The 20,868-nt window shown below is 36.0% G+C and overlaps 1 protein-coding gene across 2 annotated transcripts; it reads left to right on the top strand.

The window, feature by feature from the left end:
• Positions 1-7,440: 7,440 nt before the first annotated feature.
• LOC127978739 (dyslexia-associated protein KIAA0319-like protein) lies at positions 7,441-20,595 on the top strand. 2 transcript variants are annotated; one of them, XM_052583614.1, is made up of 21 exons: positions 7,441-7,808; positions 9,210-9,356; positions 9,461-9,578; positions 11,948-12,264; positions 13,357-13,591; positions 13,755-13,853; positions 13,931-14,028; positions 14,127-14,214; positions 14,344-14,436; positions 15,058-15,190; positions 15,427-15,655; positions 15,754-15,877; positions 15,968-16,100; positions 16,932-17,080; positions 17,224-17,375; positions 17,575-17,713; positions 18,056-18,215; positions 18,450-18,592; positions 18,688-18,810; positions 18,907-18,997; positions 19,082-20,595. In XM_052583614.1, exons 3-21 carry the CDS (start codon positions 9,482-9,484, stop codon positions 19,365-19,367), a joined length of 2,889 nt encoding a protein of 962 aa, XP_052439574.1. In that variant the 5' UTR covers positions 7,441-7,808; positions 9,210-9,356; positions 9,461-9,481; the 3' UTR covers positions 19,368-20,595. The 2 variants fall into 2 exon arrangements, with proteins under 2 accessions (XP_052439574.1, XP_052439572.1); XM_052583612.1 differs by having other exon boundaries at positions 7,601-7,808; positions 9,230-9,356.
• The last annotated feature ends 273 nt before the right edge of the window (positions 20,596-20,868 follow it).

A 20,868-nucleotide genomic window follows, 5' to 3' on the forward strand; every position in this document is an offset into this window, starting at 1 on the left:
TACTCTCTCTATATAAGCTTAGACATTAGACATTATATCTTTTTTGAAGTACTTTTAAAGGTTTTTCACCAGGTTATGTGAGAACACATGTTTTTTTTTCAGGATTAGTCATTTGTTTTATTATTTTTACTTACATATACTGGAGACTTACATATACTGTATGTCTTAATATTTGTGCAATGATTTTGTATAGTGAACAACACATTAAACTGATTAAACCGTTGAAAATGTGTACAAATATTTGCACAGATTCTTTTGAACAAACACATTATTTAATATACACCTGAATTTGAGCAGCTGGGGTTAAATTAACTGTTAAACTGTCAACACTCTTACTAGTACATTATTACTGTTATTTATTTTAAATTTCAAATATCAAAAAAATCAATTTAAAAAGGAAAGTTCCACGCTCACTTTTTATTATTCTAAAAGCACACAATGGATCAAAAGTTTTTTTGGCACTGAGTCTGCTTTGGTGAATTATATAAAATAAATAAAAGTTATATGCATTAAAGGAATCACATTTTCATAGTGTAAATGTCACCAATTTTAATTTATGGATATATCAACATTTCAGCAAAATAAACAGATATATTTTAGTTTAAGTGAGACTAAAGTGCAATTTGTAATGCAAGGTCTGTAGTGTCAAGACATCTCAAGAGCAATACACTACATATTTTATGAGGCTATAATGATTATTGGTTATTTTATTACCATTTTTAAGAGCACAATGCATATGCATGGTGAGGGGTGGAGTATAGTTGGAGGATTTTGTCCCACCCTAGAAAGGAAAAGACTTAAAAACATCCACATTTTGGCAGACTTTCACCTTTACTGTGGGGAACCTTTCTTTGAATTCTGTGAAGTTTTTTTTGCCGTTTATATGTGTGAGGTCAGTTTCATGTCCCCTTCTTCAGGTTTATGATTGTGCGATTGATTCTGAATGTTGTAAGCATGTCTGTATCTGACTGAACTTAGCAACTCAGGTAACTCAGGTGAGGGAGGGTGTGAGAAAGGGTGCGGTCCCCGAAGAATGTGCCAGCACAACTGAGAGACATTCACCACGCCCTAGGACACACTCATTCTTCAAACGCACATACACACCATCAGCATACTTACGCTTTCTTCTGTGTTCATAACCTTCACCACATTTACTTGAGGTCACACAAATCACATTGCAAAAAACCATTACTTAGTTGTACCACAAATATGGTGTACTTCAAAGCTATCTTTTGAACACTCTCACACTCATACACACTCAATATTCAGCTGGCAAAAACATTTTATTCACTTTTAAGGTGAATTAAAATTAAGTGGTGTCATATGCTTCCAGCAGTCCTGTAAACACGGAAGGGGAAAACATTAATAATTTTTTTTTTTTAAAGGAATTTTTTAAAATATTGTTAAAAGCATGTTATCGTCCAGTCATTTTGACCTGGAGAGGATTTTCTTTTTTCTTAAAAGTGCTAGTTAATGTTATCAAATTGGATGAAAACTTACAGATTTTTTTTTACACAAGGTATAATATCTTACCAAAAATTTGATTATTTTTGTACTTTTAGGACTTTTTCCCATCTTGTTACACTTGTGGTGTTTCTGGTCAAAAATGACGATCTACGCAAAATATCTTGTAACGTAAATCTTTCATTAATCTCTCATAAATATTTCATTCAGTCTTTTATCAGTTTGTTTTCTGTCAATTAGTTCAGGTTTTATATGTCTTTCTGATCGACTGTAGGCCTGATCTGAGATTATAAATTTTTGTGTGAACATTGACAAAATTATCCACAAGTTTTTTTTGTTGTTGTTGTTGTTCACTGAAATACTGAGGTACATAAGATCAGATCAAAGAGGCCTACGACAAATCAGTTCCAAAAAAAAAAACATACCAGATATGGTGATAATATATTTTTATATTTTTATTTTTTTGACCAAGATGATGTAACAGCATGAGTTGCAAAATCTAAAAATCTAAAATATGACTTTCCACATGATTGTGGCTTTAAAACCTAAGGGCTTTTTACTATTAGGACAAAAAAAGGTCCACCTCCCAGCTAATTTTTTTATGATTTTTTTATGAGTAGTCAATGTTGAAAGTTGTTTTTCTACAAACTCTGTCTTGTTTTATAGACTAAACTAGTTTTAGCATGCCAGCATAATCTGCATCCATCCATTTGCTGAAGAGTGATCTTTAAAACAGTGCTCTGTTTTACGAAACAAGGTGTCCTTTTGCTGTCTGGCAGAGTCCCACCCACAATTCCCCTCTCCTGCTGTAATATCACACCTGTGTATCATGTGACACAAGGCAGCTCTCTGTTGCTCTTAAACACACACAGATGCACATGAACAAACTTTTATTATTCAAATTAGTTATGCATAATCTAAACTGAGGAGGCTTTCTCTATTTTGTTTACTCATGTGCATTTGTAATCACCACCACATTTCATTTTTTTGGTATAATTAGTCAATCTTATGTATTGCAGTCACCCATTTATATGGATAAATGTCCATTCACGTGTTATGTTCTTGTCTTTTTAATCATCGTTCGAGTGTGTGGCACATTGCTGATACATACTGATAAACTCAGGGGTTGTGTGATCAAGGTTGAAACCCGTAAAGTAGCATATTTTCACATTAAATGTCAAGTCCCTGAAGCTACAGAGCCATTTACAGTAGAATGCCTCGGCTCCTTCAGCAATGATGTACACCTTGGGCTGTGTCGTGTTGAATTGTACTTTATTACCTCATCCAGCAGTCCATGTCCACCACCCAACCCAAACACAAAGACAAACAATCAGCCCATCCCGTCTGCTATCTTGAAAGGCTGTGTGTGCCTAATCCATAAATGATTCAGAAATAGTTGGACATCAAATTCAAGAACGTGAATGGTTATTACTGGATGCTGGCATGTTTAAGTATGGGATAATTATACAGTATATAAGACTCATATATAATTATTTACTGTCCAAGTTAGTCATGTGTGGTGTCCCTATAGTTATACATGTGATATTAGCCAAATGCTTTAAATACCATCCAGTTATAAGCAGTAAATATATCTGAGTGTCTTAAGAATGGAACTAATTCATGTCAGTCTAGCCAGTAGACTGTTTCTGGAGTTCATTGCCGTCAGGTTTTTTAAGAACAGCTGCTTTCAGCACATTATAGATAAAGAGTTTGTGGGAAGACTCTTGAAAGATTATGCCACAAGGTAAAAGTAGGATTTCTTTTTTTTTTTTTGCTATTAGTCAAAGCAGATTGTTAGGACTAGCTTTAACAGTTAAAGGCCGGTTTCACAGACGGGACTTAGCTTAAACCAGGACTAGGCCTTAGTTAAATTAAGATATTTAAGTAGCTTTTATAAAAATGTGTGCGTGTGTGTGTGTATATAATGTATAAGTAATGTTTTCATAATTTTTACATGATAAAACGAAACAATCTCCTAATGTTTACACTAACATTCTCATAAACAAGAAGAAAGATTCTGAGAACATTCAGAAATAACTTTTTCCATTAATTATCAAAACATTCTTAGAACATTCAAGATGACAGACTGCAATCAGACAGTGACAGCCCTAGGCTCTGTGAGGTGTATAATAACTTGAGAAAGCTATGCAATTTCCCATCTTTACTCTTTCCTCGGTTCCAGAAGCTGCTTTCTTAATACTTACACAGAGTAAATTAATAAGCAGAAATTTCATTTTGGGGTGAACTATTGTTTAACAATAATATGTCATCAGGAAAAACCTGCTTTCCCAAAGTCATTGTTATACAAGATTCACTGCTCAAATACAATACCCAGCCCTGCCACCGGACATGCTTTTAATCTCCTGCTCTGTTCCTTTCACAGTCATATGTAAATATCCTGCTGCTACAGTTGACCACCGGCATTTCACATGAGCTGTATGGTCAACGCAAAATATGCATAATATGGCTACACAAGAACAATATTTCCTCCCTTGCTGATCTGAGGTCATCATGTCACAAGTGACAGAGGGATATTTAGGCTTCAAGTGGTGAAACAGACCAATTCACTTGAGAAACTTGTTCTGTTGGATACAGAGATGGCCTAAGGGCTGTTTTGATGTCACTGATGTTTAGCCCTATTTTGACCTCTGATCTTGATGATGCTGTATCAGTTCTTCAAAGCCTCCAGATACCAAAGGGCTGTAAATCCCCCACACCCCAACTCATTCATGTCTACTTCCCCAGATGTTTCCTCAGGACATGCAGCATTCTGTCAGCTTCCTGTTTATACTTCCAGGATATGTCCATTTAGCTATAGCTTGAAAGAACAATATGCAAATACTCTATTTGGGCACACCTAATCATTCTTTTTTAATTACTATTTGAAAAAAAAAGTCCTTCAAAATATGAAATAACACAAGTGAAATATATAAATTCTGTGCAGACTGTGAATGAATCAAAACAATCAATGGTTTTTCAAAAGCCACCCTTTGCCTAGATTACACACACTTGGCATTCTCTCAGTCAGTTCATGAGAGCACTGTTTTTTCCTTTGCTATTTGGTCAAGCTTATTCCTATGAAATGATTTTAATGATATATATCTTTTTTTTTTGTATTTTTATTTTTATTTATTTTTTATCATACGTGGATACGATATACATTTGTCTACAAAGGTAATTTCACACAGCCCAAAGACCAAACCTTTACTCTTACTGTATATATGACCCTGGACCTCAAAACCAGTCTTAAGTTGCACTGGATATATCTGTAGCAATAGCCAAAAATACTTTGTATGGTTCAAAATTATAGATTTCTCTTTTATGCCAAAATTCATTAGGATATTAAGTAAAGATCATGTTGCATGATGATATATATCAAAACTTTAAGTCCATTAATAATCAAAGAATTCATTTGGACAACTTTTAAAGGCGATTATCTCAATATTTAGATTTATTTTTATTAATTTATTTATTGCAAACTCAGATTCCAGATTTTCAAATAGTTGTATCTCAGCCAAATATTGTACTTTCCTAAGAAAACATACATCAATTAAAAACATTTATTCAGCTTTCAGACGATGTACTGTATAAATATTTGATTGCAAGCCTTTGACCCTTCTGACTTGTTTTGTGGTCCAGGGTCACTTATAGGTGCATCTAAAAAAATGTATATAATGGAAAAGTGCTTTATTTTTTGTAATTTAATTTTAAAAAAGCTAACTTTCTCGTATTCTAGAGTCTATTGGACATCTTCCAAAAGCTGTGGTCCTCCCTGTTGCTTGTGCACCTTTTCATACCACACTTTTTCCTTCAGTCAACTTTCTATGAATATATTTTGATACAGCACTCTGTGAACAGCCAGCTCTTTCAACAGTGACCTTCTGTGGCTTACCCTCCTTGTGGAGGTTGTTGATGACTGTCTTCTGGACAACCGTCAAGTCAGTAGTCTTTCCCATAATTGTCGTTGCATGTTCTAAACTATCACAAGAGGTACCCAGTATTTATACTCGGAGTTAATTAAACTAATCAAGCTCACAATGGAATATTCTAATTATTTGAGATGCTGAATTTTTTACTTTCCTAAGCTGTAAGTCTTAACCATCAGAATAAAATTTTTTTAAATTAAAAACCTTTTCCATGATATTTATTTTTTTATTTATTCATTTTTTTTTTTTTTTTTATGCACCTGTGTGTGTACATGAACTTGCATTTTTACCATCTGGTATTTACACTAAACAGAGACAGATGTTAGAAAACAGGCCCATGTCTTATTGCGCTTATAAAATGACAAACCTATTTGAATTTGTATTGTATAAATTTGAAATATTGACAGGTGGTATTTATCATAACTGAATATTATGTGGCATTTAACATGGTTCTGAATTAGATTTTTTTTTTTTACTTGAATATTTTACAACACAACTTTTCAAACAGCAAATTTTTTTGTTCTGAATTTTTTGACTGCAAATATCCAGTTTTTTAAAATACAGCTTCAAGTTTTCAAGATGAAGAAGAAATTCGGAACATCAAATTCAATATTCTAAAATTCAATACACAGAAATTCATACAGAGAGTAGGTAATCCACAGGGAATCCACAGGAAAGAGCAGATGATCTCCTAAAAGTCATTTATATAGTGGTTCTCAACCTCTTTTAATCCAAAGGCCCCCTCCTCTCCAAATCAATACTGTAATTTGTAATTTCACTGCAGATATTCTTTACATCTTAAAAGTACTTAAAAGTATGTAAACCTCCATTATGCAGTAACTTTAACAAATAAGCACAAGTCAACCTGCAATAGCAATCAAACCACAGGGAGGCGCCAAAGGACTGGAAACACGGATCCATGCAGAATAACTTATCACACCAAAATACAAATGTTTATAATAATTACCCATAGTCCAAGTCCATACTCTTTGCTTTGTTTCTTCAATCAGTCACATCCATATAGACATGGTTTTGCACTGCATCCAGTGTAGGAAATATCACTGATTATAATCAATGGGCTCTGCTGTCTTTTTTGCTTTTGTGTCCTGTGTAGACACAGTGGCATGCTAATCACTTTCACAACAAATATACTTTAAAACAAACACAGAGAACTCTTAGACAAATGTTTCACATGCAGAGAGCGCTAACTTAACATATAGGCCTAAATATAAACCATGAATGTTTAAGAAACACTTAGGATGCCTCTGGCTGGTGCACGATCAGGTAGATCAACCTGATCTGAATGCCAGAAAAATACTAATTGGCCAAAATCTGCTCTTCCCAGTGGATTACCTCTGATATAATTTCTGTAAGATTTGAATTTCTGCGTATTGAATTTTAGAAAATTTAATTTGATGTTCCGCATTTCCTCTTCATCTTGAAAATGTTTAACTGTATTTTTAAAAACTTGTTATTTACAGTCAAAGAATTCAGAACAAAAATGTGCTGTTTGAAAATACACATCTTTTAAAAAAATAATTTGTCTTAAATTTCAAATGTTCAATATTTAAGTTAAAAATTATGTTAAATGACACATAATATTATTCAGTTTTGATAAATACCACTTGTCAATAATTCAAAAAATTGTACAATTCTAATAGTTTTGTCATATTACAGGCTCCATACAGTCAGTGTTTCCGTATGTGGCGTTCTCCACATGAGAGTATTCAGACTCTGGAGCTAAAACCCAGCAAGTAAGAAGACAGCGCCCTCTGGTGTGGAGAAATGACATCTGCAGTATGACGATTAAAAACAAACCTTTTGCGTAAAATAAAATAAAATAACCTGTATTTGTATTAAGTATTTTATTTATTCATTAAAATTAAGCCATAATTACAAATAGCAGCTATTAATCTTTCCTGAAAAACGTATACAAATAAAATTTTATTTTCTAGGCATTACAGATTAATACATTTTCTATATTATAACATTATGTTTTTTTGTTATGTTTCATATTATGTTATCATAATATGTTTTAGACGGAATTGTTAGATCGGAAGTGACGTCTCGGAGATTTTTTGTCGGCCAAGTTTGTGAGTGGCGTCTTTATTAGCTTATCTAATATATAGCATTATTATAACTCTTTTATACAACAGACTCTATTGATAACTTAATATAGTCAGGATTACGTTTCAAGTTTCAGTTCTGTTTTGCGCTCGAGCACTAAACTTTCAAAAGGAGAACTCGGAGTGCGGGGCGGAAGTGCGCTGTTTAGCTGAACGCGGGTCTGTTTCCGTGTGGAAGTGTGATTGCAAGAGATTAATGACACAGAAGACAGAGCGACATGAAAACACGTCCTGCTGCTGGAAGGGTCTAAATGTCATTTTGCGCTATAGAAATCTGACTGACATTGAGCAGGTGAGTGAAAGTGTTTTACTCTGGGTGTCACCGAGCGCAATAATATAGCAGTGAACACAGAGTCGTGCGATGATGTTCGCTCATTCTTGAGGGATTTCATATCCAGTGGTAACCAAGTCTAAACAGCTGTTAGCAACCTGTCAATGAGTTCACCACTGGTGATCAATAAAAACTGCAAATACGCGAGAACTCCAACCAATCATAAATGAATATCCGCTAAATAGACAATGTCGACGAGATGTGACATTTTGGGGGTTATGCAGTATGCAGCTGTGTGCAATGTGAGCGTTTTCCAGTTGCAGGTGACATAGTGAGTTATATTTAAAATATAGTTATATTTAAATCAGTTAGATTTAGAACTGACACGACAATTTTGGTGTATAATTTAAACGGCGAAGGTGATTAATGTCATCCTTTAAACCGTTTGTCGACATCTTTAAATTCCTGGTCGCTCAGTTAAATGACATTGTTTTGTCGGAACGGAAAAATAAACCCCGAAGGGTTTAGCACTAATGAATCCGTTTACCCAGTGTGTTGTACTGTATTTGTGTTGGCTCAGAGAAGGCCTGTGATGACTGTGTGCCAGCCCGGATCTTTAGACCTGCTCGCTTCCTTGTCTTCTTCTTTCTGTCTCCTTTAACTGTCCTGTTCACATCAGGGTCGCTGTCTGTCCATCACAACATCAAAACCACTGCCACTGTTCTGCTGAATCTCTTAGTATTACTTTGAAATTAATAAACGACAGATGTTTATTAGAAACATCTGTCGTTTTCATGTAGAAAAAAAGTATAATGTGCCAAAGAAATAGTTCATTTCTTTACTCAGTGGAAAACAAAAATGCAGCGTGACAGCTTCAGTCACCTTTCGCTTACATTCAATGTAAAAAAAAAATAATGTCGTGAAAATGAAAAGGGAGCGCAAATGTCATTCTGTCAATCATCTCCTTTTGTGTTTCATTTGAGATCAAATGACATACAGGTTTGGAACAATATGCTGGTGATTTAAATGACAAAATAATATTTTTTGATATTTAAAATTTGGGAATGTAATTTTTCATAAATTTATTCAAAATTAGTCAAATGCAGTTGCAGTTCCTCATATTAGCTGTCATCTTCCTAGCCTGACTTTAAATGATTATGTTAGTGTGTGTGTGTATGAAAACTAATATTATTTTTAATTTGTATTTTCTTTTCATTTACTTATTTATTTCTGTAAATCAAATTGATCTTTTATTTTATACTGTGTTTCTGTATTGTGTATTGCTGGGTTTTCAAAAAATAATGATGCAAAAGTTTGAATTCGATAGGACATTTAAGTACACAGTAGGCTGCTGATTTTGTTAACATAACCAAGTTAAGATTTACAGATTTTAATTCGTTTAATATGAATTTTTGGTTACAGAAATCCCTGTATTTACACAGTGCTGTGGTGCCATGCGGCTGTGGCTTCAGGATCTGTTTGTGTGGACGACTTTTCATCTGTTTGCTCACATTTCACATCATTTACCTCCCTGTATTGCTGGGCTTTCAGTAACGTATTTAGGCAAAGGTAAGAAAAACATTCTAAGTAACTTTTACAAGCAACTTTCAGTTTTTGTCTAACATAGTTCAGATAAAATGGCTGGATAAGTTTGGTGTCTTTTTCTCTCCAAGATCCTCTTGCTTAGTTGGAAGATGTCCAATGCGGAGCCAAGGATGCGCAGGTGGAAATGGCCTTTTCTGGTTACCTCTCTGTACCTGGGCTGTCTTTGTTTTCTCTGCTCAGTCTCTGGTAAGAAGGTCCTGTTGATTTTTTTCCTGGAGGTTTGTGACCTCTGTATGAAATAACTCAAAATCAGTGGCAGAAGAGTGAGCAGACAAACGTGTGCGAACAGTTATAGAAAGATATTAAAACAACACAGTTAAAAATATTAAAGTCAGCATCATTAATCGACTAGTTGAATGTTGGACAAATAATAGTCTACTGTTGGGACCATTGTTAGCATGTTTGAGTGTATAGGCTATTTGTGACTTGTAGCGGTCATGAGGGATGCCGCTGATTTGGAGGGAAGTATAATGGACACTCTGTTTCTTTTCACAAAAAGGGGGAAATTGCACAACAGGCCCACAGTCCCCCACCCCGGAGAAAACTGCACGGGTGGGGCTGTGTCTTGCAGTTCAAGTTTCACTTGCTAGCCCATAATAAGCAACCCTCTGTTGTCATGGTTACAGTCTTTATAGACAAAACAGTGGCTACGTTTACATGCACACTTTCTGGTTCAATCAGACTGAATTCATTTTGATTGATGAATCTGATTGTAGTGTTTACATGAATGCTAAATAAAGTAAACGGGTTGATGTGCAGGTTTATATCACAAGCTACAAATCGGAATAGATTTTTTGACACTGCTAAAATAGTGAACGTGAAAGTGACCGATTATATAGAGTTTCTCACTGTTTGCACATAATAACCACTCTCCTACACGGTTTCTTTATTTGTTTTAATATTTACCCATTTATTGATAATGATAAATATACATATAAACCGCTGTGCTGCTCATATTTATCACGCAAAAAAAAATAAAAAATAAAAAAGCCCCTCCCAGTGCCCAAAACGTGTTGCCTGTGGATGAGTCTCCAAAACAAGGTTGTCCTGCTCACTTCACAGTTGCCGAGTGAAAGGAGAGTTTTATAATGACAGGACACACATTTATACAATACTTTATTCAAAAGGAAGAGCCGCTTGTTCCATGCGTCATTACGTAATTTCTGCATCATTGCACATGCGCAGTCCTTTCAGTTTCGTGGTTCAATCCGATCGAGGGTTTACATGCATGCTCAATCGTATTAGAAGAGGAATAAACCACCCCCTTCAATCCGATTGAAATTTCATTCAGTCGAGCTCAATCAGATCGATTAAGGTGTTGATATGAACGTTTTTCAGTCCGATTGAGCTGTCAATCCGATTACAAACGGATTATTTGGGTGCATGTAAATGTAGCCAGTGTCTATGAAGGAATTGGGGAAGGGGGTGGATGTCTAACTGGACTGACTTCCTGGATCTTGTCAGTGCAGTTAGTTGCGCTGTATGATAAACAGCCTTGCCTTGTGGTGACATGGCTGGGCAGTTGAGCTTATGTGGGAAATCTGTCCATTTAAAAGCCATTTCTATGCCATATGAATTGTATATAATTTCCAGTGTCAATATTAGAGATTTCGTTAATTTTAGCATTATCTGTCTATTGAATATATGTTTAGGTGTGTATGCTTAATTCCTGTTTTTACCTTTGTCATAATCTAATGTTCACTTAAAATTTAAAAAACGAATTATTATTATTAATAGTACACTATTATTAAATATTTAATTTTATTTTTCTAAGACCCATTTAATATTTGAAATGAATATGCATATTTTATATTGTACATTATAATGTTGTGGTGACTAAATCACTTTAAAATGAGAGATTTCATTAGTTAATTGTTTGGACAAAATAGAATATAGTTCAGACTAGAGAATAGACATTTATCACTTAACAGACAATATACTGTACATACAATAGTTTTTCTTTTTAATTTTTTTCTTTTTTCTTTTTTTATATCTGTCAATTTAATATATTTATCGTCCGATACTGTATATTTAATTATTCTTCATGCTTATTTGGCCTTTTTTTTGTAAATTTCGATTATCTTTGCCATCATCTAATGCTCAGTTATATATTTTTTATAAAACAAATTTATATATATAATATTCTTTTAATTATTTAATTGAACTTAAAAATATTTAGCATGAATTATTTAATTTAATATTAAGTAATTAAAATGATTAAAAACTACTTAATGTAATCGCAAACCTCAAAAGGAAAATGCATCATAGTGTTGAAGTAACTAAAATCACCTGTGGCATTTTTAAACACATTTCTAGATTTAGAAATCTAGAAATCTATCAGATTTATATTTATTTATTTAGACAAAATCGTGTATTATATCAGCCATTTATCGGTTATTGGCCACAAAATAAAAAATAATTATTAGCATACAGTCCAAAACATTCATACTGTATTGCCATAGTAATGTAATATTTAGTATTCTATTTTGTTTCTCAGGTCTGTTTTGCCCTCATTGACCATTGTTATTGCTATGTACTGTATGTCCTTCTCTCAGGGGTTTCGGGCAGCGTGTGCAGAGTAACGGGTGGTGTACTGGGTATCCACTGGAACAGCGTGATTGGTCTGGGCTGGCAGCCACTGGCAATGGACAGGGGAGGGCCTCGGTGCTGGGAATCCTGCTGTTTGAGGCCCTCCTGTGGTGCTGTGTGGAGTCTGGGTGGAAGATGTGTATTACTGGCCTGCACTCAAAAAAAGGGCTGCACCATTACATCACTTCCTCAGCCGGATAGAAAATCACTGGGACTTCTGCAGCAGCTGAACAAGAGCATGCGCAGGAAACCTCGAAATGCTGAGGATATCAGAATAATCAGGGTAACGGAGCATATAAACTGTATTATATGATCTCAGAGGACTTCTGCAGTGGGTCTGCATACAGCTGTTCTAATTAATGTGTTACAATTTTAGAATTAAAATTAGAATGCTGTATTGTCATTGTACACAAGATACAATGAAATTGCAGAGCTTCTGCACAAGGTGCGTAACACAGAATAGATGAAAGAAACAATAAATAAATAAAAAAAGTGAAGATATTGCACTGAAAGGAAAGATATGTATATTTGTTATGAACCTTATTCTAATGTTAATGAATTCAGATGATCTGAGTTGGTAAATGAGACGCACTATCCTAAAGTATAAAATGTCCACTTTAACTTTTGATTTGCAGCATATGTAAACTGTCTGATATTGAATATTATCTGTGCATGCTCATTTCCCATGCTTTTACATTTGGACAGATTGCCACCGACATAATGCTTGTTTAAAGTTGTCTTTTTAAAAATGAAAATAATTCAGATTAAAAAAAAATATATGTATATACATTAATTATAAATATAATTTGATTAAATATTTGATTAAAACAATAAGTAACACTGTTAGATATAATAGCAAATATATGAATTATTATATGTATTAATGAACATTCAGTTCAATTCAGTTGTACATTATAAGATTGTGGTGACTTGTGTTAGGGATTTTCTTATTTATTTTGCCAGAATAGTATAGAATTGTAATATCACTGTCATAAAGCATAACATTTTGCACAATAAAAAATATTATTAAATATTAAATATTGGATATTTAATTTATTTACCATATTTTTAGATTTAGATTTAAAAAAATAACTTAATAGTTTAATTATTTTTATTTAAGAATGATTCATATTAATCTTGTAATTGATTCTAGTGAAATTAAATGATGTAATAACTAATTAATATACTGTACATTATAATGTTGTGGTGACTTGTGGCATAAAAAAAGAGAGTTTTAAAAATGTATTTATTTTAATTTATTTAGACAAAAGTGGTATGAAATTTTAATATCACTGCCCTAAAGCATACTTTTGCACTCTTATCTTTTAATTTGTACTTTATTACTGTGAACTAACTGATATTTTCACTCTCACAGGAAATAGATCAGGGCCTGTCTGTGAAACCCACAGCACCAGCTCTTCCATATACAGCCAGTGAGACCACCGTCCAGTCCACCGGTGGCAGTGGAGAACAAGTAGCTCTCTCAGCATCTGAGCATAATTCAACACTGGATGCAGACACTGTGGATCATTCAGCACTGAACAACAGTAATCAGTCACCGCAGTCCACATCTGACACCCGTTCAGCGGCTCCACCAACTACATCAGCTGGTACTACATTCTCTCTATAATTGTTATTGAACTGCATGCATTTACAATCTGTCTTTTCAGTTTTACAAACTAGATGAAAAAGAAAATCAATGTCTATTTTACAAAGCAGACTTATGTGTAATGCATTTAAACCTTGTGTTATTTCATTTGTTTTAAATAACAGTGCGAGAGCTGTTCGTGTCTGCTGGTAAAAATGTGGAGGTCACTTTACCGCGCAATGAGGTGGAGCTGAATGCTTTCGTAGTGCCAGCGCCCCCTTCAGGTACTGCTCAGCATAAGCCATTGCAGTTAGTTCCTCCACCTTCATCTTTGTAACAATTTCTCTGGTAATTCCTTTAGGGGCTAACTATGACTTTAATTGGCATTTGAGGACGCATCCAAAAGATTACAGTGGAGAAATGGAGGATAAACACAGCAAGACACTTAAGCTCAGTAAGGTATTTAAAAAATGTGTCTCTTATTCTTTTATTGTCTAAAAGGCTTGACTTTTTAATATTCTAGACTTTCCTGGTATTCTGAACAATGTTTCCGTTAGCTGACAGTGGGCCTCTATGAGTTTGAAGTGGTAGTGGACGGTGACGGTGCTCATGGGGAGGGATACGTCAACGTTACTGTCAATCCAGGTAACTTTAGTATTTGATGTACCTGCTAATTGTACCGGATTCAGTTTTCAGAGTTGCGCTCTGTTTGGGCAGCCTTGTATAAATGTCACATAAAATATGTATAAGTCCTGTGTTTCTTGCTTTCTATAGAGCCACGAGTTAATAAGCCACCTGTTGCAGTGGTTTCTCCAAAGTACCAGGAAATCTCTCTGCCTACAAGCTCCACTGTGATTGACGGCAGTCGTGCGTATCAGATTTTTGATGTTGTTTTATCCTTACAATAGCATGTTATACTTCATTGTATTATTTTGTTTTTTTAAATGTACAATACCTTTCAAAGGTTTGTGGTTTGCGAAAAAAATGTTTTTTTAAATGTAATTTATTCATGTGATGGCTTCAGGGTGACATGATACATTTTTGTGGATTTTTTGAAAAATAGAAAGTTCAGAAGAACAGCATTAATTTTACTGTCACTTTTGTTCAATTTAATTCATCCTTGCTGAATATATATATATATATATATATATATATATATATATATATATATATATATATATATATATATAGTTTACAGTAGAAAAACAGTTCTTTAATGCAAATTAGAGCTAAGGTTTAACCTAGAGCTGCACTATTAGTAAAAAAGAAAGAATATTGATGAGAGGTTTATTATTAATATACGTTTTATCAAGCAGAATATCAGAAAAATTGCAGTTACAATATCACTGGAAATAAATGCTCATTTTCACCATAACCGAGTAGCCCTAGTTTGAACACACTGCTAAATTTAACTCTTTAAAATTCTCTGTGATGGCAAATAAATCTAATCTAATCTGTGTGTGTTCATAAATGTCTTGTGTTTCTCAGAGAGTACTGATGATGATAAAGTGGTGTCGTGGCATTGGGAGGAGGTGAAGGGACCGCTCAGAGAGGAAAAAGCCTCGGGTGATACTGCTATTCTCACTCTCTCCAACCTGGTTCCTGGTAACTACACCTTCAGGTATGTTTTATCCAGCTTTTCATGCACATTATGGCCTGTTCATAATCTTTTCTTCTGGCCTCCCTGGAAACATTTTGAGCTCAAAGCTCAGGAAGTAATCGAAGAGCCACTGTAAACCTGGCAAACCAGTCAGTCCTTGGGCAAACTATTTAAAAAAATGCTTAAATATAAATAACACTTGACTCACAAGTTTGTTTTGGAAAAGTGTTATGCTATTTCTATTTTTCCTACAACAGTCTTACAGTGACTGACTCGAATGGAGCTCAGAATTCAACCCAAGCCATGTTGTTAGTCAACAAGGCCACAGACTACAGGCCTACAGCTAATGCAGGACCCAACCAAGTGATCACCCTACCACACAACTATATCACACTGTATGGCAACCAAAGTACTGATGACCACGAGAATCTGTCCTACGAATGGTCACTCAGTCCTGAAAGCAAGGGCAAGGTGGTGGAGATGCAGGTACTTGAGAAACACAATGCTATTTCGAATGCCATTTATGTTTATTATGTTTGCCAACCAGTGGATTGGTGAGCACACCTTTGTTTTGTTCTCCATAGGGTGTGAGAACACCCATTCTGCAGCTCTCTGCTATGCAGGAGGGTGACTACACCTTTCAGCTAACCGTCACTGACTCATCTGGCCAGCAAGACACGGCTCAGGTCACTGTCATTGTCCAGCCAGGTATCTTTTTAAATACAGAGCACTCTGATTCACATCTGTTTTTGAGGCTGCTGTCTGTGCTTGAGCACACTGTATGTGAAATCCCTCCAGAAAATAACAAGCCACCTGTAGCGGATGCTGGTCCAGACAAAGAGCTGACGCTGCCGGTCGATCGTACCACGCTGGACGGCAGCAAGAGCAGTGATGACCAAAAAATTGCCACGTACCACTGGACAAAGACCAAGTCAGTTACACATGCACTCTCACTCCATGTAATGTTCTTGTGTATGTTTCTTAATGTATCCATTGGCGTTCCTATTATTTTTCTTTTTCTTCTCCTCTTGAGTCTGTGGCAGCCCATGCTGGCAAAAAGTTAGCAAAAGCTTTTTGATGACCCATCCATTTTTAAAAAACGCACAAACAGTTTCAACGAAAAGCTCACCAAATCAGAATTGAGGTTATATCTCTCCAATATTCATGCCAAACTTGGTATGTTTTATGAAACCCATGACCTGAGGCTACTTGCAGTTTCTGCGCTGCGCTACCTAGTGGTAGGGAGATATGGAAATGTTTTATATTTGCTTATAACTTCTGTAACTTCTTTCTTATAACTTGTTTAAAACTTGTGATTTGGTGCTGCATGCCGAGTCGAACATGCCTGATTTTCCTTTGTGGGTGTCAGCTGTTTTTAATTTTGTCATAAAATGCTATATTTTAAGAATGCATTGGTGTATCGTTACAAAACTTTGTATTTGTCTTTGGCACTATAACCTGATGGTACTCAAAGTTTTTCGTCAAAAGTTAAAATTACATTTCCAAAAATACGAATTACTCTTGAGTTTTCTGCTACAACCAGTGTTTACTGACCAGCCAATGAAAATGTGACATAGTTGCATAGGCATCACCATCGTACAGTCTACATTCATTTCATATCCAAAGTTTATTAGATCCATGTTGCACAATGTGACATGCAGTGATCTTATAGGATTGCTAAAATCGTGCAGTGTGTAGAAGTCGTAATGTAATTACTTTAACTGTAGTTAAATAGTTACTTTATTTTTTGATGGTATTACAGGGGCCCAGAAGGGGTGAAAATTGATAATGCAGACACTGCAGTTGCTGTGGTGATGGGTCTGCAGGAGGGCGAGTACATTTTCACATTGACCGTGACCGATGAAAGAATGCTGGAGAATTCTGACACAGTCTCTGTCATTGTCAGAGAAGGTGTGTGTCCTTATTTAAATCCAGAGAGGTTTTATGTGGGTGTTCGTAGGCTTTGTTAGAAGACTTGTTCATGCAGTTTATGTGTGCAAGTCCACCATAAACCTGTTCTGTGGTTGTCTGTCTGTTTTGTCTGTTTAAATCAGAGGATGATCAGCCACCAGTTGCCAAAGTGGTGTCCAGTCCTCCGATCACTCTTCCCATCCGTACAGCATTTCTGGATGGTTCACGATCATCGGATGATAAGGGCAGCATCAGCTACCTCTGGACCCGGGAAGACAGCAGCCCAGCTGCAGGGGTCAGTACTGTTCAGTAGAGTACATTCACATGACTACATTCGCAGTCCCACTTTTTTTTTCAATACTGTGTGGTAGTGTCAAAACAAGAGACACCTGTTCATTTGGTGTAGTTTGTTCCTTAAAGGTATGGTCACTTCACCTGAATGAGGAGTCATATATAAGGACCACAGTGACTGGGACTTTTTTTTTCTTCTCCAGGATGTCCTGAATAACTCTGACCATCAAGCAGTGCTTTTTCTTGGTAATCTGGTGGAAGGGAAGTACACTTTCACTCTGACTGTAACTGACAGTAAGGGAAAGACCAGTACCGATAGAGGCACTGTAGAGGTTCGACCAGGTCAGTATGCTTTGCTTGTAAAAGATAATTACATAAAATGAATATTTTTTTTATAACATTGCATTAACATTTTTCAGATTTGTGAAATGTAAAGTACTTGTACTTTTACAGTGTTGCTTTAAAACTTCATCATAAAGCTCATAAATAAGCAACCACTGTTTACTTTAATGAATAATACTTGAACTTGATCTGTTTTGGCTGTGTTAGTGAATTGTGGTAATTCACTGGCATCGCTATCTCTTACTGAAATTCTGATACTTTTGACTAGCTTCTCCTAAGCTAAATGAGGCAATAATAAATAAAATGAATATTAAATGATATAACTTTCTTGCTGTTCCTCAGATGTTTACGAGCGGGACTTGGTGGAGCTGATCCTGGAAGTTGCTGTGGTTCAGGTGTCCCGCAGACAGAAGGATATGCTCATCAGACAGGTTGGCGTCCTTCTGGGTGTCCTGGACAGTGACATCACAGTGCGAGAGATTAGCGCCTTCAATGAGCACAGGTCAGTCCAGCTTAACACACATTTAGGCTTCACAGACAGTGCTAAACTTAATGCCCACCTCTGATCTGATTAAATTGCTTCACGGCACTGAAAAGAATAGACTGAAGAATTTCTCATTTTACAATGCTCATGCATAGGTTCATATAAATAAATGGAACATTAGGTTGGAAATAATTGTTTAAAATCATGTGTCAGTGCTAAACATATATGGAATGATATTACTTACTTTTACAGCACTCGCTTGGTATTTATGGTGTCTGGAGGTCCTGGACGACCTCCGTTGGCCGGCCATAGTGTTGCTATGGAACTACGCAACAAATTTCGCAAGCAAAAAAATGAATTCCTTATCTTTAAGGCCCGGCGAGTGGACACCGTTAGTGAGTATTCATTAAATGCTTCATTAACTCATGTTTGTATCGTAGCAGTGCCCAGCGCTGTTTTTTTATTTATTGCCGATCTGATCTTTCCCCAGTCTGCCAGCTGAACTGCTCCAGTCACGGGGAATGTGATTCCTTCACCAGACGCTGTGTGTGCCACCCGTTCTGGATGGAGAATTTATTCAATACTTATTTTTGGGATGATGAGAGCAATTGTGGTGAGGATACAACAAGTAAAACATTGTGGAGGGAAGCTGTTGGTTCACATGAGGTTTGAAGGTCTGTTTATGTTGTTGTTATGGCGTTTCTTTCAGAATGGAGTGTATTATATGTGACGATAGCCTCGTTCATGATCCTGGTTGCTATCGCCACTGTAATATGGGGTATCGTGTGCTGCTGTCGGAGGTAAGAGTTAGGCGTTTATTTATCATATTTTTTTTAAATTCAAGGTTTATTGTTTATTAAAACTGTGCATGATGTCTTGAGCAGACGGAAAAGCAAAGTAAGACGCAAGAGCCGCTATAAAATGCTGGAGGGGGATGATCAGGATTCTCTGGAATTACAGTTAACAAAACCAAGTCGCTTGAAGGCAGTTCCTGCTGCCACATCTTCTGCACTCATGCACTCTGATTCTGATCTGGAAAGTGATGATGGTCAGGCAGGAATCCCCTGGTCTGATCGAGAGCGTGGAAAACTCCTTCCACCCCAAAACGGATCTCTGCGTAATGGCCATGGTCCTCATAAACCTAAAAAACTAAGGGAGGAGCTGCTTTAGCACACAAACCAAACTTCTTGTATCGCACCAATGCACTGTTCACCCCTCATCCACGACACCCCTCATCACTTTAATTCAGGAGGGACTTGCGGGACGTCACAAATGATAACCTCTGCACCTGCTTCCCTGGGCTGAATCACAGCTCAGTCCGAGCCAAAATAAAAATGCATTTAAACCTGAATGGTGGAAAAAGACAAAGCTGTAGAGCCATGCACCTCAAAAAGACAAAAAGAATGTACCTGCTTTACTGTAGAGAAAGACAAGGGATATATGTTCCTGCTGAACCTGGAAAGGGTTGGGCATTTCAAAGTAGCTCTCTGAGAAACTTTTCCCCACCAGAATGTCACATCACACCGCGGATAACTGAGCCTGCCTCACTGTCCCCTTTCTACAAAGCTTCCTGATATGAAAGGCAGCTTGTCACATCCAAACACTGCCTTGCATGTCTATAAATTTGTATATTTTTACTTGTGGTAATAATGCAGAGTGAGTCCTACAGCACCCAATAATGCCATGTGGTATGACTGCATGAGAAGGCAAGATTTCACTTCCCTTGTTCATTTTTATGGTTTGCATGTATCACATTGAGATGTGCGTGTGTTACCCTACGGTCTGGTGTGGCTGAATGTCAAAAGTGTTTTTGCCCCTTTTCCACTTTAAACACCAGCAAAAGTGGCATCTGCAGCATAAATAGCCATGTTTGTCAGAGGTTTACGGAGGGGTATCATACACTGGAAAATGTATTGGATATTGCACTGGGGCCAGTCGTTTACCCCCCTCTGGTTTTGTGAATGAATATGACAGGATGGGGTCTGGCTGGCTTACTCGAACTGGAATCGGCCACTAGTTAATAAGTCATGTTTTTGTTATACTTGGTTTGGTTTGCGTTAGTATTGCATTTTACTCTCTTTAAATTTTTTTTTTTTTTTTTTTTTCCATCAGAAATCAGAACTTGGTTTTAAAGTAATTTCAGTTCAGCCATTTGAGACAAGACACTTCAGTTACAGTGTACCCTGATGGTTTGTTATGAAAGAGCTGAATGTCATCTAAACAATGTGTGTGCGATCTCTCCCCCCCATGTCTGAGTCTTGCACATTTTGAATGCATGAGGAGGAAAATGAAGGGATTTTTTTTAAACCATGCTTTTTCATGCTGTTTTTAATGAAGAATTCCCTGGTTCATGTGATATGTTCTATAAACTGGAGTAAATAAAAAATATATATTTAAAGCTGTCTTGTGTTTTGTTATATATGATTTCTGTTCTGAATTTTAGGACTTACACCAAAGCCTCTTATGATTGAACACAATTTTTGTAAACCTTACCTTAAAGGGCAGTGTTTAAGGAAAGCAGGAACCAAACCTCATGTTTACTTCTTTAAATGGAGCTTAAACTCATCTGAGACCAAATTAGATTCCATCTGCCTATATTTTTAATTTTAATTACTGTGATCTAAGTGGATGAGAACGCAATTTGTCATCTGCAGAAAAAAAGGAACCAAGT

This window comes from Carassius gibelio, chromosome B19, assembly GCF_023724105.1.
Source record: "Carassius gibelio isolate Cgi1373 ecotype wild population from Czech Republic chromosome B19, carGib1.2-hapl.c, whole genome shotgun sequence".
Lineage (NCBI taxonomy): Eukaryota > Metazoa > Chordata > Actinopteri > Cypriniformes > Cyprinidae > Carassius > Carassius gibelio.

Bases quoted from the DNA above. Each gene is read 5' to 3' on its own strand.
- LOC127978739 (XM_052583614.1), top strand. From the start codon at position 9,482: ATGTCCAATGCGGAGCCAAGGATGCGCAGGTGGAAATGGCCTTTTCTG. The intron at 9,579-11,947 runs GTAAGAAGGTCC...TCCTTCTCTCAG, and splicing joins TTTTCTCTGCTCAGTCTCTG to GGGTTTCGGGCAGCGTGTGC. The intron at 15,878-15,967 runs GTATCTTTTTAA...AAATCCCTCCAG, and splicing joins CACTGTCATTGTCCAGCCAG to AAAATAACAAGCCACCTGTA.